At 35.8% G+C, this 27,530-nt stretch overlaps 1 protein-coding gene across 4 annotated transcripts in view; it reads left to right on the top strand.

Annotated features, from left to right (window-relative positions):
* LOC106878693 (small G protein signaling modulator 3 homolog) overlaps positions 1-27,530 on the top strand; it is a 72,547-nt gene that overhangs the window by 3,558 nt on the left and 41,459 nt on the right. For 2 of the 4 annotated variants that reach the window (XM_014927977.3, XM_014927976.3), the window contains exons 3-13: positions 3,359-3,425; positions 7,107-7,237; positions 9,292-9,486; positions 10,247-10,381; positions 12,531-12,647; positions 14,196-14,274; positions 16,669-16,814; positions 19,301-19,396; positions 19,928-20,059; positions 23,450-23,638; positions 25,350-25,436. In XM_014927977.3, the coding sequence (XP_014783463.1) occupies positions 3,359-3,425; positions 7,107-7,237; positions 9,292-9,486; positions 10,247-10,381; positions 12,531-12,647; positions 14,196-14,274; positions 16,669-16,814; positions 19,301-19,396; positions 19,928-20,059; positions 23,450-23,638; positions 25,350-25,436 (1,374 nt within the window). The remainder of the gene's footprint in view (positions 1-3,358; positions 3,426-7,106; positions 7,238-9,291; positions 9,487-10,246; positions 10,382-12,530; positions 12,648-14,195; positions 14,275-16,668; positions 16,815-19,300; positions 19,397-19,927; positions 20,060-23,449; positions 23,639-25,349; positions 25,437-27,530) is intronic. The other 2 variants (XM_014927979.3, XM_014927978.3) reach the window with 1 other exon arrangement.

Raw genomic sequence — 27,530 nt, 5'->3', positions numbered from 1 at the left:
GGGTTAACCAATTCACTTTGAGTGAAATTTGGTAGTCAGAAACTGTAAGAAGCTCATCATATATGTGTGTGTGTATGTGTGTGTGTGTGTGGTGTTTTCCCCTTGTCTTGACTTGTGCATGCTAATTCTAAAGTCATTATCATATAGACAGTGTGATTTGTTTAGAATTCTCTACGAAAACATATCTGGCCATTCAAGCTGTTTGCTGTTGGAAAGACTAGGGAAATATTACCTTGTTGGGAAACAGGTGAGAATTGCTGAAAGAAAAAGCATCTGGCTGTAGAAAAATCTACCTTAATAAACTTTGTGTTTCCCATACAAGCATGGAAACATGAACATTAAAACAACAATGTTGATGTGTGTGTGTGTGTATAAATATATACATCATCATCATCATTTGAATGTCCACTTCTTGAAGTTTGCATAGGTCAGACAGAATTCATTGAAGCAGATGTTTTGTGGCTGGATGCCCTTCATGTCTATAAGATATTTCTTGTTGCCCAGACATGTTTTCATGGAATACTGGAAACAAATGCCACTCTTGTATGATGGTAATCCAACAATCATATGATGTCAAAACAAGGAAATACAATACACATACACACACATACACACATCGGGCTTATTTAAGTTTCTGTCTACCAAATTCACTTGCAAAGCTTTCATTGTACTGGAGTTATGGTTGAAAACACTTACCCAAGTTACCATGCAATAGGACTGAACCTAAAACCTTATGGATGACAAGCAAACTTCTTAACTATACAGCCTTTGTTGGTATGTACATTTGTGTATGTATATGACACATACACACACACACACACACACACACAAATACATATATGAAAGCACATACATATCCCCTCTACAAGTACAGTGGGTTATGGTTAATGCGCTTGTCTTCTGAAAAGACCAGGTTAAGTTGAAAGAACATGTCAAAACAAATATGATGGCCTACTAAGCATTAAATAGACATAATCACAATTCTATTTATATTGTGCTTTCAGTATTTGAAAGCAATGAACACAGATACTTAATGTTTTCTATAAATTCATGTGGATTTCTAATGAAATCTTTACTGGCATTGGAACATTAATTAAAAGCTCATAATGATACCTAATGTTATAATTAATTAAACATCCATTTGGACTTTAGTTTTGATATCATCCTGCTTGAGACTGTCCTTGGTTCTATGATACAAACTTGCTATTTAAAGTGATCTAAATTAAAACTTTTGATCACATTTTCTTATTAATTTATGTTCCAAACATTAGCTTAATAATGTCAAAGTTATTTTACTTACTCTTCATTATTTTGTAAATTATTTGTCACAATGGCAGTGTATTTAATAGAGTGCAGGTGCATGGCTTAGTGGTTAGAGTATTCAACTTACATTGTAACGTCATGAGTTCGATTCCTGGTGGTGTGTTGTGTCTTTGAGCCAGACACTTTATTTCACATTGCTCCAGTCCACTCAGCTGGTAAAAATGAGTAGTACTTGTATTTCAAAGGGCCAGCTTTGTCACATTCTGTGTCATGCTGAATCTCCTTAAGAACTATATTAAGGGCACATGTGTCTGTGAAGTTCTCAAGCACTTTCAGGTAAATCTCACAAGCTGGCTGGTTCATTGATCGGATCAACTGAAACCCTCATTGTCATAATCAATGGAGTGCCAGTTGTTGTATTTAACATACATATCCTAACAATAGATTTATATAATTGTATATCTTGATGAGTATATATGCTTATTCTCAAGTAACCAAACACATCTTTGAAGTTAGTATAATTTAATCTCCCAAAGACTAGTCTTTCACTTGAGAATCAGAAGGTACTTCAACCTTAATCTGCTGGTGATTCTACATTGGAGCATTAATTCATATTGGAAAGCCTCCAGACCCAAACATGTCCATTGTCTGAAAATAATACAAATCTAGATTCATCTGAGAAAATCACTCTATCCCAAAATAAACTGGATTTTTCTGACATCTCCTTAGCCTATTTCTTTCTTTTCATGATATTAATTGGTTGAAGGAGAGGTTTCCTTCTAGCTGCTCTCGTCCATAATACCCCAGCTTATGCAGATATGTAACACATGTTCTTGGACTAACTTCTAACTGTTCTGCTATGTCAGAAGCCTTCAAACAGGGTTCGTTTTCCACAATTCTCTTCAAACAGTGGAGCTTCCTTTCCGAGGGCCCAGGTCAGCTGGGACAAGAATCTGTTGATTCTTTTCTTTGGCTTTTGAATTGCACTATAATTCTATTAACAGTAGCAAGAGGAATTTGAAGATTTTCGGCAATTTTCCACTGGCTAAGACCAGCCTCAGATTGCCCAACAATATGACCTCTTTGAAAATCTGATAGTTCTGCTGAATTTTTTGTGTGTGGTATGGTTACAATTTGCAAATGTTTAATATAATGGCACATGGAATGAAAAAGAATAATAACATTGTAAATTCTACACCGCTGGAGACATATTAAGACGCTTAGATCAGAAATTTTGAAAATTAAAGGTGTCTATTTACTTCCTGCATGTCTGTGTATATATATATATACACAATGTACATGTTTTGCTTGTTCACCAGTCGTCTGTGCTTTGATGTGGTGGTGATGACTCTCTCAAAGCACTGGGTGTTAAAACACCTGAAAGTCATAGATAGGTGAGACAACTCATCCCAAGTCCCACTCAGGAGCAATGGATATTGATGTTTTGACAGTTTTGTTCAGCTACATGTTGTTGATAAGCCACAAAAATGGTGAAACATCGATGTCCATTGCTCCTGAATGGGACTTGGAGTGAGCTGTCTCACCTGTCTATGACTATGACTTTCAGGTGTCTTAACATCCAGTGCTTTGAGAGAGTCATCTCCATGTCAAATCACAGCTGACTGATGAACAAGCAAAGCTCATACATTGGATATGTGTGTTCGATAACAACACTGGCACTGCTTTTAATTCATATTTGAATTTATTCCTATGTATGCATCATTTGGGCATACCAGCATATAGTCATGGACAGGCTATTCAATTTGCCTCCTGTTCAGTTTAAGCATGTAATGTTGATAAGCCAAAAAATAGTGAAACAATGATGTCCATCGCTCCTGAATGGAACTTGGGGTGAGTTGTCTCGCCTGTCTATGACTATGACTTTCAGGTGTTTTAACACCTGGTGCTTTGAAAGAGTCATCTCCACCATATCAAGTTGCAGCCAACCAGTGAACAAGCAAAGCAGCTACATTGTGTACGAGTATGTGTGTTCGATGAATATATGTGTCATTTAAAAAAGTGGGAAAATTCCACAGTTGACACTATTCACTGTGATTGACTGTCTTTTGAAACATTGGTAATTTTCTCATTTTAGCCTGTTGATGCCAAAGGCCAGTTGGATTATCGTTATGATGAATTTGGTTTCAAAGTTGAAGAAGAAGGCAAGTATAGTTTTCAAATTCCTAACTTTACCTTGTAGATTAGTGAAATCAATAATTCTAGTCTCATTAGATTTCATCTGTAAAATGGTTTTGATTTTCTTCAGTTGAAACTGGTTTTACTCATTAACACCACTGAGATGCATGAGCATCACGGTTTTTGTTTACCCCTCTGTCTGTCTGTCTGTCTCTCTTTCCCTCCCTCCCTCCCCTCTCTCTTTCTCTCTCTCTCTCATAATTTGAGGTACTGTGCCTTGTTAACAAAAATGAAAGCATGAATGTTTGTGATAAATTGTCACTTTTGATGAAATTGTTCTGTGTGGGTATGCTATAGGTGCAGGTGTGGCTAAATTGTTTTCTACTGCGTGGCACTATGAACAAGTGTCTGCTACAGCTCTGAGGTTGACCAAAGCTTTTGTGATTTATTGGATGAAAACTGAAAGAAGCCCTACCACATACACTTAATCGTTACTGTATTGGAACTCAGTTAAATATTCATAATCCGGAGAAGTGAAGCCAATATTTACCCATCGGATAAAACACAGTGGGATTGCTTACCTCAAGCTTTCATTAGAACTAGATGTGGTTAACCTTAACCTGGATTATCACTTGGTGATTGAATGGTACCCACCTGGATATTGTATCTCTATCCATTTACTATAATATATGTGTGTGTGTGTGATTCTGTTGTGTCTGGAGAGAGTCATTTTCTTTTTGTGCCTTATAATTTAACACACTTACCGGTAAAATTTCCACTTATTCCTTATTTTTATTTTCCTAAAACTTTTGTTGCTTCTTGCAACCTTTTCAATAGTCTTAACTCTTGAAAAGGTTGAGTCAAGACTATTGAAAAGGTTGCAAGACTATTGATAAGGTTGCAAGATGCAACGAAAATTTTAGGAAAATAAAAATAAGGAATAAGTGGAAATTTTACTGGTGAGTGTGTTAGATTATAAGGTACAAAAAGAAAATGACTCAACAGACACAACAGAATATGCTTCAACACATGAACTCACATAAAGAGTCTTGCAAACCAAATCCAAAAACGAAATATATATATAAATATATATATATATATATATATATATATATATATATATATATATATATATATATATATATAATAATATAGATTTAATCAAAAGATTAAATGTGGTACTTAAAATGTTTGAGGCACCAGAATTTGGTAGGGTAAAAACCAAAAACAAAATCAAGAGATTTGGTGAATAAAATTTGAATATAAGCAACAAAAATTCAATAGGTTATAGCAGTACGTACGTTTCGTACAAGCTCCATTTATTCATGTAGTGAGAACACTACATAAAATGTGCAATGAAAATGTACTCTTCTGCTGCATAATGGAATTTCATTTTAGAAAGTCAATGAAATTCCATTATGCAGCTGAAGAGTACATTTTCATTGCACATTTTATGTAGTGTTCTTACTACATGAATAAATGAAGTTTGTACGAAATGTACGTACTGCTACAACCTATTGAATTTTTGTTGCTTTTCTTCAAATATATATATATATATATATATATCATCATCATCGTTTAACGTCCGCTTTCCATGCTAGCATGGGTTGGACGATTTGACTGAGGACTGGTGAAACCGGATGGCAACACCAGGCTCCAGTCTGATTTGGCAGAGTTTCTACAACTGGATGCCCTTCCTAACGCCAACCACTCAGAGAGTGTAGTGGGTGCTTTTACGTGTCACCCGCACGAAAACGGCCACGCTCGAAATGGTGTCTTTTATGTGCCACCCGCACAAGCCAGTCCAGGGGCACTGGCAACGATCTCGCTCGAAAATCCTACAGGAGCCAGTCAGGCGGTACTGGCAACGGCCACGCTCAAAATGGTGCATCTCATGTGCCACCCGCACAAGAACCAGTCCAGGGGCACTGGCAACAATCTTACTTGGCTTGCCGGGTCTTCTCACGCACAGCACATTTCCAAAGGTCTCGGTCCGTAGTCATCGCCTCGGTGAGGCCCAATGTACGAAGGTCTTGCCTCACCACCTCAGCCCAGGTCTTCCTGGGCCTACCTCTTCTACGGGTTCCCTCAACTGTTAGGGTGTGGCACTTTTTCACGCAGCTATCCTCCTCCATTCTAACCACATGTCCATACCAGCGCAATCGTCTCTCTTGCACGCCACAACTGATGCTTCTAATGTTCAGCTTTTCTCTCAAGATACTTACACTCTGACGGGTATTCACATTGACATTACACATCCAACGGAGCATACTGGCTTCATTCCTTGCGAGCTTACGTATGTCCTCAGCAGTTACAGCCCATGTTTCACTGGATTTCACTTAGGATTTTGGTTTTAGCTAGGTTGACTCTAAGGCCCTTCAATTCTAGACCTTGCTTCCACACCTGAAACTTCTCCTCTAGTTCTGATAGTGACTCCGCAATTAGGGCAAGGTCATCAGCATAGAGGAGCTCCCAGGGGCAACCTGTCTTGAACTCCTCTGTGATTGCCTGGAGGACTATGGTAAATAATAGGGGGCTGAGGACGGAACCTTGGTGGACCCCTACCTCTACCCGGAATTCATTGCTGTACTCATTTCCAACCCTCACCTTACTGGCAGCATCTCTGTAGATGGCTCGCACAGCTCTCACTAACCATTCTTCTATCCCAAGTTTCCTCATTGACCACCAGATAAGGGATCGGGGGACCCTGTCAAAGGCTTTCTCCATGTCAACGAAAGCCAGGTACAGAGGTTTATCCTTAGCTAGGTATTTCTCCTGCAACTGTCTCACTAGAAATAAGGCATCAGTAGTGCTTTTACCTGGCACGAACCCAAACTGCATCTCATCTAAATTGATTCGCTCCCTAATTAGTTGGGCTATGACCCTCTCTGTAACTTTCATAACCTGATCTAACAGCTTGATGCCTCTGTAATTATTTGTATCTAAAGCGTCCCCTTTACCTTTGTAGCAGTTGACTGTGATGCTGCTACACCAGTCATTGGGTATGACTCCTTCGTGTATCACCTGGTTCGTAATACGGGTGACTAGGCTATAGCCAACACTGCCAGATATTTTGAGCATCTCTGCAGTGATTCCTGATGGGCCGGGGGCTTTCCCGGTCTTCATACTCTTAATTGCTTTATCTACCCTGGTACTATCAACTCGGATAGCTGGTCCCTCTATTGGGTCGACATACGGCAGGCTCTCTTTCTCCCATTCATTCTCTTTATTAAGCAATCTATCGTAGTGGCATCTCCAGACCTCTTTCTTTGCATCCTCATTTAATGCAAGCGTACCATCATCCATGCGAACACATTTCTCTCCTAACACATTTCTATATATATATATATATATATATATATACTTTATTTAAAAGCAGCAGAAATATAACAAAAAACTGTTACTCTGAGTTTCACGTTCCCGTTCATCGGACAGTCAGATGAACGGGAACGTGAAACTCAGAGTAACAGTTTTTTGTTATATTTCTGCTGCTTTTAAATAAAGCATATTACTCTACCTCTGGTATTTGAGTACTCTTTTTTCCACCTTGTTGCACATTTCATGTGCTTACTCCGGTGTATATATATATATATATATATATATATATATATATATGTATGTATGTATGTATGTATGTATATGTACATACTGATTTATGGTAAAAGGTATTTATAGTTTAATTTTCTTGTGTTTGTCTATTGCTGCAGATGGTCCCGAAGAGAATTCTAGCAAACTACTCAGTACACCTTTCATTGAAGATCCACAGCACCGTTTAAAGTGGACTGCTTATTTAGAATTTACACACAATAATGAAGTTGGTGATTTGACCTGGGACAAGGTATGAAATTACTCATGCTTCATTTCTTCTACTTTTATTTTTAAATACAGTAAGTAGCATGCAAAGGTAATTTGAAATTACTACACTGATTTGGTTGAAGAACTATGGAGATATTCCACTCTTTGCTGTTTGGTCTGCCATTATGTTGTGATAATTGATTACAGTGATGAGAATGGAATAAATACAAAAAGTTTTTTTATATGTAAATGTCTCATTGGGTTGCTGGTTCATTGCAGGATGCTTTTGCTTTGTGTAGTAGTGTATCTAGAGCAAATGGAGGTGTGTAGCTTAGAGGTTAGGGTGTTGGACTCATGATCATGAGATTGTGGTTTCGATTCCTGGGCTGGGCGACGCGTTGTGTTCTTGAGTAATATTAGGTTATAGAGCAAAATATCTATAGATCACATCTAGTTATCTGTGCTGTACATTACTATGCCCCTAGTCTAAGTAATATTTCAAATGTATACACCATGGTAACTGGGGAACTGGCCCTGATGAGACAGTATGACTCGAGAAGGAAACTTTACTTTTACCTTTTTTTTATATAGAGAAAGTTGGGCCTACAAAATCTGTTCTGCCATGGAGGACTTTAGTTTAATGCTACAAATTATCTGAAGAGTTGCCAACCACCTTGTGTTACTTATATACGACTAGGTTTATATCGAGAAATACATACTTAGACTAGGGGCATAGTAGTGTACAGCACAGATAACTAGATGTGATCTATAGATATTTTGAGCTATAACCTAATCTTTTTCTGAATGACAAGGATGCTTAGAGCTAATGCTTATCACCAGTTTCCAGTTTACCGTGGGGTGAGAGATAAATCTTTGTCTGGTAATATGTTGAGCTGTCACAAGTGCGGCGAAATTGAATTCACTACTACAGACCAATGAACTCTTAGTCAGTTCTACATAGATATCACAATTGAATTATACCACCTACAGTAACTACTAAAAGAGTGCCATTATGTGGTAGCTTGATCTGCTATTTATGGTAACCAAATAACCTTTAAACCACACCCACTGTCTTTAAAAATGAATGGTAACATAGTACATCTAAAAGTACATTATCCTATGTTTGAAATATTTTTTATATTTACTTCATCAAAGAGGAATGTGCAATGCTCATGGCCCTATACTGGACTTGTGAGATTGGTGAAAATAAGCAAGTGAGTTATCCTTTGACTGAAGCCCTTGTTTGAATACCAACAACAGATGGTACTCTATTAAATGTATCCAAGAACCAGTTAATAGTGTTAAACTGGTTGACAAATTACGTTAATCACCTAAATTAAGGTGGGCAATCATGACTGGATTGCCTTTGATCATTAACAACTTAAAGGGAGGCCCTGCATGATCTTTCTACCAGCTAGAAATATTGGCCAAATTCCCTCTTATCAACACTGCTGTCTTAAAATAGGAAGGATTCATTGGACTGTATTATTCTTGACATACAAAAATGGTGGATAGTCACAGCAGAGACACTTTTGATGATAGGGTTTTACCTGGAATTAAGCAACAATAAAAACAACAGAATATGAACCATAACTACCTCTCTTAGCTGTTGTTTACCATATCAACTCAGCTGTCCATACTCTTCCCTTATCTCCACTAGTAAACCAGCAAAGCCGCTTGGAATGCTACCTCTATCACCTGATTACAAGTATTCTTTGAGGAATTGGTGGACTTTCAGAATAGTTATTATTGTCTCATGGAGAAGGAATTGAGTGGTTATTTCCTTCATTTTTTAATATTCTTGCATTTCATGCAATGGGAATTACAATTCTGGAAGAATTGTTTTCCCCCAAAGTTCAGTTATTTTTTAATGTTTTTGCTCCCCAATTCCATGACCTTTTTCATCACTATAAGATAGTGATAGCTATTTCAAACTCTGCTGCAGAGTTTTATCAGAGAGTATAAAGTTTCCTTGAATGTGAATGATAGTTTTCTATTTATGCATACATGTTTTGAGATCTCAGGGCAATATCTGGACCCAGGTATTGTCCTACATGATGTAAAAGTAATCCATCCTGTCTAACATTTTCACCACAGGTAGAAGACCGCCTGCCTCGATCGGAGAAATTCCGACAGATGATTCGACAAGGGATCCCGCATTCACTGCGTCCTCAAATCTGGATGCGAGTGTCTGGTGCTCTGGAAAAGAAACACAAATCAGATATGTCTTATAAAGAAGTTGTCAAAGAAAGCTCCAATGACCATTTGATGACATCAAAACAAATAGAAAAGGTTTCATTTTTTTTCTTTCTCTCTTTTTTGACATCTTTGTGTTGCCTTTTTTTTATTGCCTATTCCTCCTTTCTTGTTTTTGTTCAGAAAGAAATATCAAATTGCTTTTTCTTTTAACTTATCTGTCATTTCCACCTTTACAACCATCACTATCACCATCACCTGCATGCTACCTGTTGGGTCGCATGTAGTCCTCCATTAGACCTCTCAGTTGGAATTTGCAGATGGATTACTGAGTGTACAGACAAATATATTCAATTATGGTAGGTAATACTGGAAGTGATATTATCTAGGCAAGAAAGGCTAACCTTAACATTGTGTGCAATGAAAAGTTTGGGATAATTTTGTGTGATTGGAAAATGGTGCCTTACAAAATATAAAATGTTCCTAGCAATATTAGTAGTAATGTCTAAATTATGGAGGAGATTAAGCCAAATTACTTTCTACTTCCTGGTTCTTCTTGAATAATGGATAGGCAGAGAATTCTCCATATAGATTAATTTCTCACTGAATCTATTCCTAGTTAGGATCTTGTTATAAAGAAGTGCTGCTCCATTGGTTGCTATTTTTAGAATTTCTTACAGTTGCATAGAAACTGGTTCATAAACTTCAAACAGACTGGTGAACATAACCAGACTTATGAAACTTGCACCAACATTATGTATTTCTTACATTTACTAAATCCTCTTTATTCCCTTCCTCCCCCCCTCTCTCTCTCTCTCAACACCTCCTCTCTTGTTTCATATCTTTTTCATGTCAGGACCTTCTGCGGACGATGCCAAGCAATGCATGCTTCTGTAACATTAATAGTACAGGCATTCCACGGTTGCGTCGGATTCTTCGAGGTCTAGCTTGGCTCTATCCAGATGTAGGGTATTGTCAAGGAACGGGTATGGTAAGTACATCTATTTCATTCCTTTTATGTCCATTTTCCCAAGTTTTCAAATGTCAAGCAAATGTTATGTGTGGCATTATTTTATAGCTGGATGACCTTCATAATGCTGACCTTACTTGATTTTCAAGTGAAGTATTGCTTATTCTGCATAACTTTGAAGGTACAAAGTACCTGGATGATTTGTCAGCAGGAGAAACTGATAACAACACTGGCCACTGCATCTTTGTACAAGTGATTGTGCATGCAAACAAACACACAGACATGCATGCTTATACATGCACCTACCTACATATGCATATATAGTAGTAGTCTTTCAGTTTCCATTGACTAAATCCAATCATAAGACTTTAGTGGCCTGGAGCAATAGTAAAAGACACTGAAGGTGCCACACAAAGGAACTGAACCCAAAACCATGTTGGCCATTCACTACTGTAAATTGATGCAATTAAGAGTATGAAGACAGGGAAAGCCCTCGGTCCATCAGGAATCACTGCAGAGATGCTCAAAATATCTGGCAGTGTCAGCTATAGCTTAGTCACCTGTATAGTTAATCAGGTGATACACAAAAGAGTCATACCCAATGACTGGTGTAGCAGCACCATAGTCAACTGCTACAAAGGTAAAGGTGACGTTTTAAATACAAATAATTACAGAGGTATCAAGTTCTTGGATCAGGTAATGAAAGTCACGGAGAGGGTCATAGCCCAACTAATTAGGGAGAGAGTCAGTTTAGATGAGATGCAATTTGGGTTTGTGCCAGGGAAAAGCACCGCTGATGCTATATTTCTGGTAAGACAGCTGCAGGAGAAATACATAGCCAAAGATAAACCTCTGTACCTGGCTTTTGTTGACATGGAGAAAGCCTTTGACAGGGTCCCCTGTTCCCTTATCTGGTGGTCAATGAGGAAACTAGGTATAGATGAATGGTTAGTGAGAGCTGTGTGAGCCATGTACAGGGACGCTGTCAGTAAGGTGAGGGTTGAGGGAACCTGTGGAAGAGGTAGATCCAGGAAGACCTGGGATGAGGTGGTGAAACACGACCTTCGAACATTAGGCCTCACCAAGGCAATGACTTGTGACCGAGACCTTTGGAAATATGCAGTGCGTGAGATGATCCAGCAAGCCAAGTGAGACCATAATCCAAGGCCTCTCCCAGGGTGTAGCAAGCCCACTTATGCATACCTTTCCTTCAATGGACACTAAACTCTGTTTGCGAAGACTTGTTGAGGCAAGTGAAATCGAAATCGTGATTGAACCAAATTCGATGACTGGCACCTGTGCCAGTGGATCGCTAAGAGCACCGTCCGAGTGTGATCATTGCCAGAGCAGCTGTCTGGCTTCTGTGCCAGTGGCACGTAAATAGCACCATTTGATCGTGATCGTTACCAGCGTCGCCTTACTGGCACTTATGCTGGTGGCATGTGAAAAATCATTCGAGTGAGGTCGTTGCCAGTCCCGCTGGACTGGCTCCTGTGCAGGTGGCACGTAAAAAACACCATTTTGAGCGTGGCCGTTGCCAGTACCGCCTGACTGGCCCTTGTGCTGGTGGCACGTAAAAGCACCCACTATAATCTTGGAGTGGTTGGCGTTAGGAAGGGCATCCAGCTGTAGAAACTCTGCCAGATCAGATGGGAACCCGGCACAGCCTTCTGGTTCACCAGTCTTCAGTCAAATCGTCCAACCCATGCTAGCATGGAAGGCGGACGTTAAACGATGATGACGATGATGACGATTGGAAAGGTATTCATCTGCAAAAAACAATGACAAAAAAAGAAGAAACAGAGGGGACATAGACTCTGTTCACTGCATCCAATCTGAGCAGTAAATCTATATATAAATTAAATATAGGGTAGAAGGAGCATTTTAGTCCTGCAGACAATCCCCTGAGACACAATAAAATGCTTCTGTTCTTTGTTCTAAAATAGTTTGTGTCAGAGGCATTAGATAATCATGAAAGCCGATGCAAGTACAATGATGGGAAGTTTTCTGTTATTTTGTGACAAGTTGCAAGACATTGTGCTGGAAAGTCTCATCCAATCCATGACAGCTTTGTAAAATGATGTGTGTGTGTGTGTGTTTGTGTATTTATGTATATCTAAATCTGTTGCTAAAATTTAAAGCCAGTTGAGGATAAAATTTCTGTTGACAGATTGCTGCTTCTTTGCTTCTGTTTATGGAAGAGGAAGATACATTTTGGATGTTGTGTTCTATAATAGAAGATTTGCTCCCAGCATCTTATTATTCCAGTACACTAATTGGGATACAGGTATGTCTGTTTATCTTATTACTATTAATATCTACACAGTTATTATTGTCATTGTTATTTAGCCCTTGGTAAACTCTGACTGAGTAGACTTATAATTAAAGTCAAACTATGGCTATCAAGTAATTTTCCTACATATAAGAAACCCAGGTAGTATGTAATTTTAGGAAGATTTAACTTCTATTTCTAGTAGATCAGGCAATCACTTAAAGACATCCACATTGGCTACTGTTATTGGTGTTGTGGTTTTCTGTAAAGGTCATAGCTTTGATCTGATTAAATGCCTTACCTTTCTGTATTCAGACTGCATTAGGGGATAGTTTTACCTTTTTTTCACATTCTCAAAGTATTACCCTTAATCACTCTAGCCAAGGTATATGGAGTTTAATATCTAGCCTGAGGTTAAGATGGTAAGCTGGAAGAATCATTAGCATGCTGGGCAAAATGCTTAACAGCATATTATCCATCTTTATGTTCTGAGTTCAAATTCTGCTGAGGTCCACTTAACCATTTCATCCTTTTGGGGGTCGATAAGATAAGTACCAGTTGAGCACAAGGGTGTGTATCAATGTAATCAACTTACCCCTCCCGCAAACTGACTGGCCTTGTACCAAAATTTGATGTCAATATCTTGCTTAAGATCACAAATGTAGAACCTATACAGGACCATAAACTCTAACCTGTGATTGTCATCATTTGTTTTCATCTCTGGTGGCACCTAAGCTGACCTATATTAATAGACATGACCCATTTAATTTTGGTAACAGAACGCTTTGGGTTTTCAAACAATTGGTTCAAAATATTGGAATTGTATATAGAAACTCTTGTCACAACCTCAGTAGCTTGCTTTAAAGATTATAATGTGATGCCCAGAGGAAAACCACTGCTCTCTCATCTTTGACTACTTTAGTAGAACAGTTAGCAGAACAGTTAGCATGCCAGACAAAATATTTAGCGGCATTTCATCTGTCTTTATTTTCTGAGTTCAAATTCCACTGAGATTGATTTTGCTTTCCATCTTTTTGGGGTCAATGAAATAAGTACCAGTTAAGTAATCAACTAGCCCCTCTCACTCAAAATTTCAGGCCAGGTGTTAGAAACATAAATTAGTATGAAATTTTAATAGGTTTTTATCAAGATCATTTTAGGGTGTTTTTAAGTGAGTTGGCATTAAGAGTTAAATCAATATAATCATACTATAATAGAATAATACTAGATATCCTTGTTTTTTTTTTCCATACTTAATATTGTTTATTTTTGATGTAAAAATATAAATATTAGGTACCAACTCTCAAGGTAGAAGAGGTGACAAGTGTATAGCAAAGCAAATAGCTTTCAAAGATGTTCTCATTTAACACTGCACCTTCAGTTCTATGAACTTTATACAATCTACAGGATCAAACACATCAGAATTATAATTTCAAAAGAAAATATGCATTTCATGTTTCTTTATAAATTTCTAATAATCTTATAATTTTCACAATAACTGGAAATATCCATGGATACTGCTTGTATGTTATCATTTTATTATTACATTACTTCACTTTCCAGGCTGATCAGCGTGTTTTACGACAATTGCTCATCACCTTGTTATCCAACACTGATCTTGTCCTCAAAGAGCATGACATAGGTAAGTATACTTACTAAATACTCTTCTAATATTAAAGCATTTTTGCCTGCTAAGTTGCTAGTTCACAAGGAAATAAGGATTACTAACTGTTGTGTGAATCTGCATGAAGTGCATAACAGAATATGAAAGTCTGCTGTAATCATTGACCATGCTATTGACTTATAAGCTATATTAAAAATTAATACTCATATACTTAATGCATGGAACATTAAAAAGTTAGTAAAAAATATGTCATGCGGAAAGGAAAACAATGTTAATCATTGATTTGTATTATTTTTGTTTTTATATGAAGCAACAAGAGATAACTATGGATAGTCTTATTCTGATGTCTACCATGAAACACAGCCTTTACTATACTTACTAAACTAATGATGAAATAATCACAAGAGATAGCTTATAGACTAGTTCAATAGTTTGTTATAGGAGTTGTTTTGGTGCAGTATTCTTTAGTTGCTCTGTTTATATATTTACCAACTATAATACAAATGGTAACACCTGTGTTTTATGGAGACAATGTCTTCTGGTAACCTAGTTGTATATGGGTTAGCATGGGTAATGATTATCTTCAGTTTTCATGGGAAAACAGGGTCAATGGAAAGGTATAGGTTTGATGGGATAAATGTTGCTAGTGTAGAGGCAGGTGTGGCTGATTGGTAAGAAGCTTACTTCCCAACTATGCAGCCTCTGGTTCAGTCCCACTATATGACACCCTGGACAAGTGTCTTCCACTATAACTATGTGGTGACCAAAGCTTTGTGAGTAGATTTGTTCAATGGGAACTGAAAGAATCCTGTCATGTGTGTGTGTGTGCCTTTGTCTTGACATCATGTGATGATTGTAAAGTGTTGTTGTTTGTTTCCATTATTCCATAGGTAAATATTACCTAACTTGGAAGCAGGTGAGGGTTGGTGGCAGGAAGGGCATTCTGTGTAGAAAATCTGCCTAAATAAATTCTGTCTCACCCATGCAAGCATTAAAAAAAGTAGATGTTAAATGATGATGATGTGTGTCAGTGGTTCCTGAGATAAACTTTTGAAATGGTCACAGATTAGCATGGTTAAAGATTATGTTGAATTGTTATAAATTAATACTGGATAAGAAGATTTGTGTCATGCAGGTTCTGAGGGGAGAAAGATTTATTTACCTTTTGACGAAGTGTTGAAGGACAACCTCCAGACACTAAACCTCTCAGATGAGATGACAAAGGACCAAGATATCTGGTGCCTTGGTGTACTCAAGAAAATTCGCCCTCCACAGCAGAAGTATTAAGGCCACCTCATAGCATAAAGTACTATTGTCCAGAGCTTTGGAAATGAGAGCAGAAAGCTCTGTGCTAGTTGTGGTTAAGTGAAAGAAGGTGACATAGGGTAAGTAAGTTGAGAGGAGCATAGGCCTTTGTTAAAACAGTTATATGGAGATGACAGTGTAATGATAGACCAAGAGTTGGAAACATCTGCAATGCTGGGTTTGTGTCGTGTCTGGGTGTTTTTTGTTTTTCATTTCAAATAAGATTTGATATTTTGTAGTGCACAATTCCAAATACAAGAGTAGTGCATGAACATGATGTATATCAATGATAGAAGTAAGTAGAAGTGCAATTTCACATACAAGAATAGTGCACCAACATGGGATATGTCAAGTATAGAGATAGGGGCATTGTTTCAAGGTGTTGTGCACCATGTCATTGATAGGGGTCAGTCTAGTTTTATTTACAGGTGTAGTGCACCAACATGAGGTATATCAATGATAGAGGTAGATGTTGAGTTTCATACATAGGTATAGTGTACCAACATGAGGTATATCAAAGATTTACAGAAGACTATTTACTGGTTTGGCGTCTTCATGTAATTGAAATTTACTGAAGAAATCAGTTGGCTAGAAAAGCTGTTGCAGGGATTAAGGTGTATGTACATGTTTGTATGTTTGCACATATGTTTATATTTGTGTAACAGGATGTGTCATAGTGGTAGAGGGCTACATTACTCTCAACTCTATGAGACATACTACTATATAAATTCAATCTGTCACAGTATAAGAATTACAGGAAAATGTGTTTCATAGTCTGAAGAAAAGAAATTGGATTTCTTTTAATTGCCTCATTCTTTATTTTAACTTAAAAAGTGATACTTTGATGATAAAGGTTAGTATGAATGCATATATTTGAATGGAATTTTTTGTTTATGTATGTATGTTCATACAATTTACTCTAATTCTTCTGTAGCTAAACATTAACAGTCCATATCTCATTACTAACCAAATATATATATTACATAATTTATTATTCTTATCATTTCCAATTTTGTATGTAGTTTTAATTATCCTTTGCCTGTTCCTCCCCACTCATTTGCTATGAGCCCCACTGATTACTTGGCTTGCATGTACCCTACTTTTCAGAGCTTTCTCTAATTAGCCTTCATTGGTTCCTGACGCTGTTTGCTAGTGTGGTACATATGAAGGTTCTTCTCCGTATCTGGGACTTACTTTTCTATCAAGGTTCCATTGTGCTCTTCCAAGTCACTATGGGCATGTTAAAAATGAAGGTCAGTATTATTCCAAAACACTAACCAACATCCCAATTTTTCACCAGAACACCTTTTTATATGTTAATGCTTTACATTTATTTTTCTAGATTTGATAATATCTTTTTTAATAAAATTTCAACTTTCTTTTATGGTTATTGGAGAGAATTGTTCTTATTGAAGCTTACTGCTCCCTCCAAGTTGGTACCAGTCATGTAGACCTGTGGCCGAAAGTTTTCCAGCTGTCACTTACATTTTTATTTAGACATAGTCTCTCTATCACTACATTGTGCAGTGTAGTCCTAGAGAGACTATGTCTAAATATATGGTCTTCTATTTTTAACCCCTTCATTGCCATATTTCTGTTGAAATGCTCTGTTTTTGTTTCAGTTAATTTTGAAAATAAATAATTTAGAAAAATAACTTTATTATTATTAAGTTGGTATTTGAAACAACATGGAAATTTGGTGGAAGGTTTTAATTTATATTACTTCAAACAAGATGTTTGTATCACTGAACCAAAAATTGTCTCAAGTAAGTTGATATCAAAAGAATTAAGATGGTTGAGTGCAATTTCAGGGAGATTTGTCTACTATTTCTAGCAATTCAAGCAACTGCATAGAATTTTTTTTTGTTGGTTTTTGGAGGAACCATTTACTAATTAACCATAGTCAGTTCAAATTGAATGAACTTCTAACATAGAGGTAACTGATTGAAGAATTGTCAATCATTTTCTTAGCCCTCCTTTTTTTCTTTTTATTTTAGACATCTAGATATTTAAAACATTAAAACATTAAATGTTTATAGAGACAGTAGTTGGTGATTTACTGAGGGAAATCAACAGATTGAGCAAATCAAGTGGCTCTGCAGAAACTTCAAGTACAGCTGAATATCATTATCTACTACTAGCCACTCATTAATTGACATTTAGCTGTTCAGTAGATTTTAGATGATGATGATCATGAGGATGTTGGTGATGATGATGACATTAAATGTAAATTATCATCTGTTCAATATCAATGTATTTTTTAGGTTAGTGGATTGGGAAGGCCGCAATTTCTTATAATATTTAGGTAAAACCCTTTAAGTTCTGATTTCTAATTCCACTGAGGTTGGCTTTGTCTTTCATCCATCAAACTTAACCACTGAGGTCATTATAATTAACTGTTTCTCCTCTTCCTTCCCCACATCTATCACTCCCACACCGCCACCAATTTGTAGTCAAGTGCCTACATAAATTAACCCTGTAGCATTCAGATTTCTCTGTCAAATGTAATGCTTATTTATTCACATTAATTTGAATTAGTCATGAATTACCTTTTACTTTGAGATTTCAATGATATGATTGTTTATTTTAAGAATAATATTGTAGGGTAAGTGTCAGAAGCCAGATCTAGCCAGTTTGAAGATAAAGCAGGGAAATTATTTTGGCTGGATATGGCCAGTTTAAATGCCAAAGGGTTAATATTTGTGATTGCTTAACCCTTTTGATACCAACCTGTCTGGGACTTCCCTTGGTTACACGATACAAATTTTCTGTTTTAATAAGATTTAAATTAAAATTCCATCAAAATTCTATGTCAACTTATGTTCCAAACACCAGCAATAATGTGACTGTTATTTCACTAAATTTTTCATTATTTTCAAAATTAATTGAAACATAGGCAGTGTATTTCAACTGATATATAGTAATATAAGGGTTAAAGTGATCTAAATTAAAACCTTATAAATTTCATATTAATTTATGTTCCAAATACCATCTTAAGAAGGACAAAGTTATTTTGATAAATTTTTCATTATTTTCAAAATTAACTGAAACAAAAGCTCTGTATTTTCAGCAGAAATATTATAACAGATGGGTTAATAGATGTTATACTTTATCCAATGATTTTAAAAGTTTTCACTTCAGAGAATAACAGAGAATAAACTTCTCTTTTCTTAAAAGTAGTTGTAAAATTAATATATTCAAATCAAAGATGCACAAATTTGTCTGTTAGTCTTGTAATCACTTTGTTAGTATTCTTGATGTGAATTTAAGAAAGTATTAACATGTAAATTGTTAAAATTAAAGGATTATTATTATAATTATTATTAAGGCAGTGAGTTGGCAGAATCATCAGTATACCGGGCAAAATGCATAGCAGCATTTTGTTCATCTTTACATTCTGAGTTCGAATTCCGCAAGAGCCAACTTTGCCTTTCATCCTTTCATCCCCTCCCCCCAAATTTCGGGCCTTGTACCTAGAGTAGAAAAGGTTGTTGTTGCAGCTGCTGCTGCAGTGGTGGTGACAGCAGCAGCAAGATAGCATAATTGTTAGCATCTCAGAAAGATACTGAACAGACCCCTTCCAGGTCTTTACATTCTGTGTTCAAATCCTGTGAAAAATAAAAGACATATATACATATTTATATAATGACTTCCAATAAAAATACCAAATATTGTTTTGATTTGAAGAAAAGAATTGGTGAAAAATTTTTGTATGTTGTACATTTGTATATTTATCTAGGAAGAGGAAATGTTAACGTTTGACAATTCTGCTCAAATCTTCAATGCTTTATCTGATGTCCCTGGAGATGTTCAAGATGTTGACAAATTGATAGAGGTGAGTGGAAGCAAAATATACTTGTTATTTCTGATGAAGACTAGCTTTTCCATCAAGTAAAACTTTAATGGTACAACCAGCAGAGTTACTGGAAAAATACTTTTCAGTGTTTGTTACACACCTTTACATTCTAAGTTCAAATCTTGTCATGGATACTGTAATGCCAAGCTATATCAGCTCTTGCCATTCCTTTAGACAATATTACTAACATGGAATGAAGAGATTTGTATGCAAGAGTAGTTACTGGTCCTCAATACAAAAACCTTGCCAGGATCTGTGCCTTGGAGAGGATCTTCCTTGATTTAAATCCAGGGTTTCACATGACATTTAGAGGTCATGGAATCCTGTGCCAACTCTATTTTCATTACTTAATATTCTCAGATTTAACTTCATTAATTTTTGTCTCTCTTGTTTTACCTAACGTAAATCAACATTGTTCCAAATGAAATTATATCTCCCTTCACAAATCTAAATTTTCAAATGAAAATTTCAAGTTTTATTGGTGTATTTTAATGTTCTTTTCCTTTCTAGATATCTTTTAATGTAGCTGGCTCATTAACAGATACAATTGTTGATACACATAGAAGAAAGCATTTAGCATATTTAATGGCAGATCAAGGAGCTATTGTCAACCCTGAATCTGCAAAAAATCTACCAAAACAGGTTAGTTTTTTTTTCGTTTTTCTTTTCTTTCTCATGTGCATTGTCACTGCCACAGTTTGATAGAGTAATTTATATTTCACTTCTACTCAACTTTGTGGATTCCCTACCACCTTAATATGAAGAATGTGATATGAACGATTAAGCTATGTGTTAATATGTTAAACTTCAAATGTCTTACTATTGTGTTGAAGTTCAATTTGTGTTCACTAAGAATAATCTGCAACGTTCCTGAAACCATATAACTTCTGACATCTGCCACAGTGTAAAAAATACTGAGTTTCATAAAACCAATCTCCTTTGGTGAATGGCTAAATTTTCAAACCATCACCCACCTATGTTTCCTTGGTCACTAAAACTGTGTTTCCTTTAAACACATAATTTTATTAGCTACATCCAAATAAGGAAAAATAACTATTTGTCCCACACAGAAATTGTACTTATTTCTGGAACAACCTGTAAGGATTTTTTTTCTACATTTGTTTTGGAAAAGTTCCTTTATCTTTTATCACTTGTTTCAGTAATTTGTGGCCATGCTGGGGCACTACCTTGAAGAATTTCAGTTGAGTTAATCAAGTAATTTTTTAAACTCTATTAATTCTTTAACTTTCCCCTTCTAATTTCCATTTCATTTAATAAGACACTCTCCCTCTTTAGATCAACAGAGCATTCATCACCTTTATATATTGTTAAACAATTGATCTCTCACTAGTACACACAAGCATCATTTTCTTATATAAATAATATTACCATTTCCTTTATTACACGTTTATCGTGTGTGTGTGTATATATAGATATATGTCAATACTACAAGTATAATACACAATTATTTCCCTTTTACATTTCCATTACACTTAAAATAATTTTCTCTCAATTTTAATCTGGTTTAAAATTATTCTATTTACTTTCCACTCCAGATTCTAATTTTCTCTTTTTTCCCCCTTTTCTTCCTTCCACGTCCAATGTACTGTCTCGTAGCCTTGCATTTTCCAACGGTTTTTTTCAAATAAGCTATGTAGCATTCTTCTCTACTCGCAGTTGTCACATTCAGTAATAATGTCTTATGGTTGAGTTGATTTTTATGTATTTCCCTGAAGAGAAGATTACATCTTTCTCAACATTACTCATTCTTTTGGAATGAACCAATTGTAATCTTCGAAACATATGTTGGAAATAAAACAAATCATTTAACACATGCGTATAACTCCATTTATTTAATCTTATATTTATTCAAAATACCTCAAATTAACAGGGAGTTTCTACCTAATAAACAAGAGTTACACCAAAGTTATTTTGTGAACTTTGCTACCCTGGTAACTATTAACCAATTTATTTTGTCAGAGTTAATTGTTAACTAAGAGAAAATAAATACATATAATTAAATATATATATATATATATATATATATATATATATATATATATATATATATATATATATATATATATATATATATATATATATATATACATATATTTATACGTGTAAGATGGGCTTCTTTCAGTTTCCGTCTACCAAATCCACTCACAAGACACTGGTCAGCCCTAAGCTATAGTAGGAGACACATGCCCAAGGTGCCATGCAGTGGAATTGAGCTTGGAACCATGTGGTTGGGAAGCAAACTTCTTACCACACAGCCACACCTCTCTGAGTTCTTTTTCTCTTTTTTGTTTTTGCTTCTTATTTAATTGTAGCTGTAAAGTTTTAAAGTTTTATATACACACACACACACATGCACGCATGCGTGCATGGACACATGAAGCAAAAATGAGCTAGGAAAAATAACTCAGTGTGAACAGTAGCATCTAATTGAACAACAAAATGAATAAGAGTATATCAAATATTATATGAGATAAATTCTCAGTTGAAATTATCTCCACTTCTGATGAAGATAGATCAATCACTTGGTTGTAATTAGTACCAACTCAAATTAAGAAGGGCAGATAAACTCAAGAATTCTCCAAAATTGACATGCCATTAAGGACAGTTATCTACATGTTTCTGTTTCAATAGGCATCATCAGCACAGTAATTGCCCTACTTTATCTTCAGCAAACGAGATAATTAGACACATACAAACAGAAGTAGGACGCATTTATGGCTGAAGTAATTTGCATAAATGAAGCAAAAATAAGCTAAGAGAAATAACTGTGTCTCCCTCCCTCTCTCTATGTATGTGTGGGTGTGTGTGCACGTACGTGTGTGTATGCAGATGTAGTTTTTGGAAAACAATATTTAATATGTGCATGTGTCATATTTAAAGAAAGTGTAAATGCAGACAAAATGGTTGTATGAAAGAGAATTCAAAATTAATCCATTGGGCACACATATTTTAATTGCCTTTCATTTATTCTTTTCATCAAGAGTCACACTTTATTTAAATACAAGCAGTTGCTCTTATCCCTTTGCGCAATATATATATTTTTTTTCGTTTTTCAAAAACAAGATAATTTTTTGTTCATTGGGTTTCTGTATGTGGTCTGATCAATAAGTATCCGGACTGTTGCTATAGCAATGAAGCTAAAGCATGCAGAGTTAAGCTGCTTGGTACAGTACAGTGACCATGAACTCTGCCGTGCATGCACACTAAGTTTTAACATTTTAGGTCACTTCTGCTGTTTACAGTAGTGCTTGGAAGGAAGGTGTGTAGTGTGTGATTGTTGCATTGACCATGACAGAGAAAGTTGAGCTGAGAATCTGCATCAAATTTTTCCAAAAGCTTGGTGATACCTGCTCAGAAGCCTATGCAAAGTTTTCAAAACGTTTCCATCATTCTCGATACAATCAAGATCTTGTGCAACTGAAACCCGAGTGTCTTTTTGGTCAGCTGAAAACAGTTTTGGCACTAACTTGGCAGACACATGTCTCATATCCAAATCTTCAATGATAATGGACTGAACTGAACTCTAATTAATCTTTGCATCCTCTGATAACTCACAGATGGTGATTTGACAATTTCCTCTCACAGCTGCATGCACATCTGTGATATTTTTCTCAGTTCTGCTGGTTGCGGACCTCCCAGAACGTTCGTCAATATTGACATTTTTTTGGCCATCTCAGAAACGTCTGAACCACTCATATACTTGTGTGCAGTTCATACACTCCTCTCCATACACTTTCTGCAACTTTGCATAAGCCTCTGAGCAGGTATCACCATGACAACTTTCTCTGTCATGGTCAATGTGACTATCACACGCTACATACATTCCTTCCAAGCATTGCTGTAAACAGCGGAAGTGAGCTAGAATGTTGAAACTTAGTAACTTAGTGCACATGTACAGTAGGGTTCAAGGTCAATCTTTGCCAAGCAGCTTCACTCTGCATGCTTTAACTTTGTTACTATGGCAACAGTCTGGATACTTATTGATCAGACTCCGTACCTCATTTCTTACAGCAACTGAACAAACGACATTTACGTCGATCGAGGTCCTTGGTTTCATTACTTCTGTGGGGAAATGAAGAAGAAGAAGACTTGGGAAAAGCCAAGAACATTCGTCAAACAGAACTGTTGGTTGACCTGAGAGATGCTATTTTACAGGTGGCTCGGCATTTTCAGTCAGTTGATCCGAAAAATAACAAAATTGTAAGTTACTTTGTTTTAATATAATTTAAGAATTTGTTCAGCTGAGTTCTTAAAAAAATTTTGATAGGCTGGATGATTGGTGGAGTGGGGTGGGGGTCCAACATCTAGTGATCAGATGATAGGCGATTGATGAAGTAACTAGGTAAATGGTAACTGTACTAAAGGTAAGTTAAAGAAAAACTGGAGTGAATTGGTTTAGGTAAACTGAACTGAAAAGAAAAAGAAACTTGATAATAGAGTCAAGTAGACTGGAGTGGATGCTATTCAAAAAAAACAAAAAACTGATCAGGTAACTGAAAGCAGCACTATAATGTACAGTCATCATCCTCATCATTTAACATCCGTCTTCTATGTTGGCATTAGTTGGATGGTTTGAGATGATCCAAAGAAGCAGAGGACAATGCCGAGCTCCAATATCTGCTTTGGAATGGTTTCTATGGCTGGATGCCCTTCTGAAAGCCAACTACTTTGTTGAGTGTACTAGGTGCTTGTACTTTTTATATGGTACTGGCTCTAGTGAAGTCACCAAGTAACTAACAACGCAAAGAACTGTCAACTGAGTGAGGTTGCTATGGAATGGGCAGTGACTTTATACCAGGTGTTGAGAGGCTAAAGTATGATAGTGGGGGACAGGCATAAGTGTCTTGCTATAAAAGAGAGACATGGCTACCTAGTATTATCTAAGGATGGGTTAGAATAGCTGAAGGAAGACGATGATGATGGTGGTGGTGATGAGGTGCCAGACTGTACTACATATGACAAATAACAATCTAGATAGGCGTAGTGCCTATGACAGAAATATGCAAGCAATAAAATAAATTAAGTAAAATTGTAATAATAAAAAAATATATTTTGAGCAACAAAAAAAAAAAAATAGAAGGAAAAACTAGTATTAACCCCTGCCACCATCAAAATCCAAAATATAAAATGACTGAATGAGAAAGCAACTAAGTACAAATGTACACAGATACACAATACACAAATATATATGCACTTCATACACACATATACAAACATACAGATGCATACACACACACACAAATACATGCTTACTTATATGCATTTGTACATACATAAAGGCTCACGTAAATATGTATGTGTGTGTTGGGGTGTACATGTGTTATCTTTAGAACTAAATTTTTATTGTCATATATGACATTCCTTGTTATTCTGGTTTGTGTGATCAGCAAGGAATTTTGAACAACAGAGAATAATGTCAACACTGAAGTTACATGTGCATGTATGTGTGTATATGTATATATATATATATGTATATCACCGTCCAGCCCATGCCAGCATGGAAGGTGGACGTTAAACAATGATGATGATATATATATATATTTATATATCATCTTCATTGTTTAATGTGCGCTTTCCATGCTGGGTAATATATACATACACACACACACACACACACACACACACACACACACACACACACACATTACTTCAGATATACAACTGTGATACTTAAGCTTTGTGTAGAGAGGTACTACCTGTACCTCCTCGAATGCAGATTGGTACCAAAAACAGTAATTAGAAATATTATGTGTTGAGAACATTAATGATTTTGATCTTGAAGCAAATATGTAAATACATGTGTGTGTGTATATATATTTGTATTTGTGTATATATGTTTAAGTACCACTTCTCTGGGTATTATGTTCACCAGTTATATTTTTTTGAATTTCTACTGAATTTATCACATCAGATCAACACTGCTGATAATCAGAGTAGCTATTGGATGCGGAAATCTTTATCTAGCGATGATGATGAATCATACAGGATGAATCATGATGTAAGATGTTCCTGTCAATGTGGTTTTTTGGCTTCTTTGCATGTGTGTGTTTGGATATATATGTCTGTATATAGACATGTATGGGTATATATATATATATATATATATATATATATATATATGTTTGTATTTCTGTAGCTGTATTATCTTTGCCACTCTTTCATTCTTTCACCTGACACCCTCATACAACTACTGATTCTGTTATGCTATTCTTCACGCTTCACACCATTTGTACTTATCAATGTCTCTTTTTCTGTTATTGTTTACCTTGATGCTTTACATTGAAAGTTTTTACATCATCTTCTACTGTGAAAAGTCACTTAAACCTTTCTTTCTTTTCTTTTTTTTTTTTTTTTTTTCCATCTGTGTTCAATCCTTTCTTCTTTTTTCCCTAAGTTTTTCTATCATTTTTTCTTAACCCTTTTGTTACCATATTTCTGTTGAAATACACTTCCTTTATTTCAATTAATTTAAAAATTGTAAAGAATTTAGTAAAATAGCTTTGACATTATTAAGAATTTTAACTTTGATTATTTTAAACATGAAGTTTGTACCATAGATCCAGGAATGGTCTTTGTTGGTTTGGTATCAAAAGGGTTAAAGCACCTCTGTGTTTAGGGCATCAAATGTGGGATGTGCATTATAAGTGTTGTCTGTCTTCTGTGAAGCAACTGCTTGTTTTTAGTATTATTGTTGTTTTTGCTCCTATTGTTTGTTTTGGTGTTGTTAGTGTTGTTGCTCTTGTTATTGTCCAGATTATTATTATTATTATTATTATTATTATTATTATTATTATTATTATTATTATTTTGTTATTGTTATCTGTTTAATGTTTCTTTCTGGTCGTTGCTAATCTCATCATTCTGCTTGATGTAGATCACCTCATTGTTTGTTGTGTTATTGTATTTTGCCTCTGTACTGTCCCCAATATCTCAGGCCCTTTCTTTCTTTCAGTAAATTTTTCACTGCACTATATGATGCACATCTCTATTCTTCTGGTATGTCTGTGTGTGTGTGTGTGTGTGTGTGTGTGTTTGTAATATTGCTTTATTTCATTTATCTTTTGCTGGGGAAGTGATAGTTGTGTTACTTCTAATTTTCTGTGTTTTGGGTTTTATATTTTTCATTAGTTGTTATGGGTATGTTTTAAGCTTACTCTTTAATGTTGTGTGGTATTGGTAGTTTTGCTTGTTGTAATATGCCTGAGTGGATCTCGTGGTCACCTTCTCAATGTGGCCAAGAGTTCTTATCTCGCTGCAATGGTGCTGGCTTCTGTTCTGTCTTATGCAACAAAAGAAGAAATCAATACTTTGAATATATTTTTCTTATTTGTTTATAATGCAGTTATAATCATCAAAACATGCCACACTCATACATAAATACAATATTATTATTATTATTATTAGTTTATTATTAATGGAATTTATTATTATTGTCGCCATAGCTGGAGGTGTGTTCTTGGAGCACTGTAAGTTTATGACTAATTCACTTGTTTAAAAGGTTCTGTGCTGTATTTTCTTGTTTAAATCGTTTTGCAAGCTAGCTGCTCTTTTGCGGGGCTGATGTTTGTTAATCAAGGCCCCATTTTGGGGGTGATACAAACATTTTTGTTTTCAAATTTCTTTGAAAATTTGCTTTGAAGAAAGTAAACATTGAAGATGGTGACGAAAAGTCGGAGTGAGGAAGGAAGGTGGTACAGCAATTTGCATGAGGATTTCCCTGTCCTCCCCACCATGATTGACAGTAGACAGCAGGAAGCAAAGAAGGAAGAAGAAACGAAGAGTCAAGAAAAGAAGAAAGAAGATGAAAAGCAGAAAAAAGACAAGAGGAAGGAAGGAAGGAGTAAAGTCTTCCTCACTACATGGAAATTATAGTAGCACGAAGAACAACATTGAAAGTAACTGCTGCAAAGAGTCTAACAAAAATGGAGTTAGTGGCAGGAAAGAGACTTTTGCAAATATCATGGCAGCTAAGGAATTAGTTAACATCTCATTGGAGAACAAAATAGAAAAACTAAACAAAGCAGCAAAATATATGAAAATGAATGGAAGAAGGGTAGATTGATGCCTCCAAGTGACGTGCTTGAAGCAATAA

The sequence above is a fragment of the Octopus bimaculoides genome, chromosome 7 (assembly GCF_046866305.1).
Source record: "Octopus bimaculoides isolate indiv1 chromosome 7, ASM4686630v1, whole genome shotgun sequence".
Classification (NCBI taxonomy): Eukaryota; Metazoa; Mollusca; class Cephalopoda; order Octopoda; family Octopodidae; genus Octopus; species Octopus bimaculoides.
Note: the sequence above shows the minus strand (reverse complement) of the source record. Positions and strands in the feature narration are given on the sequence as shown.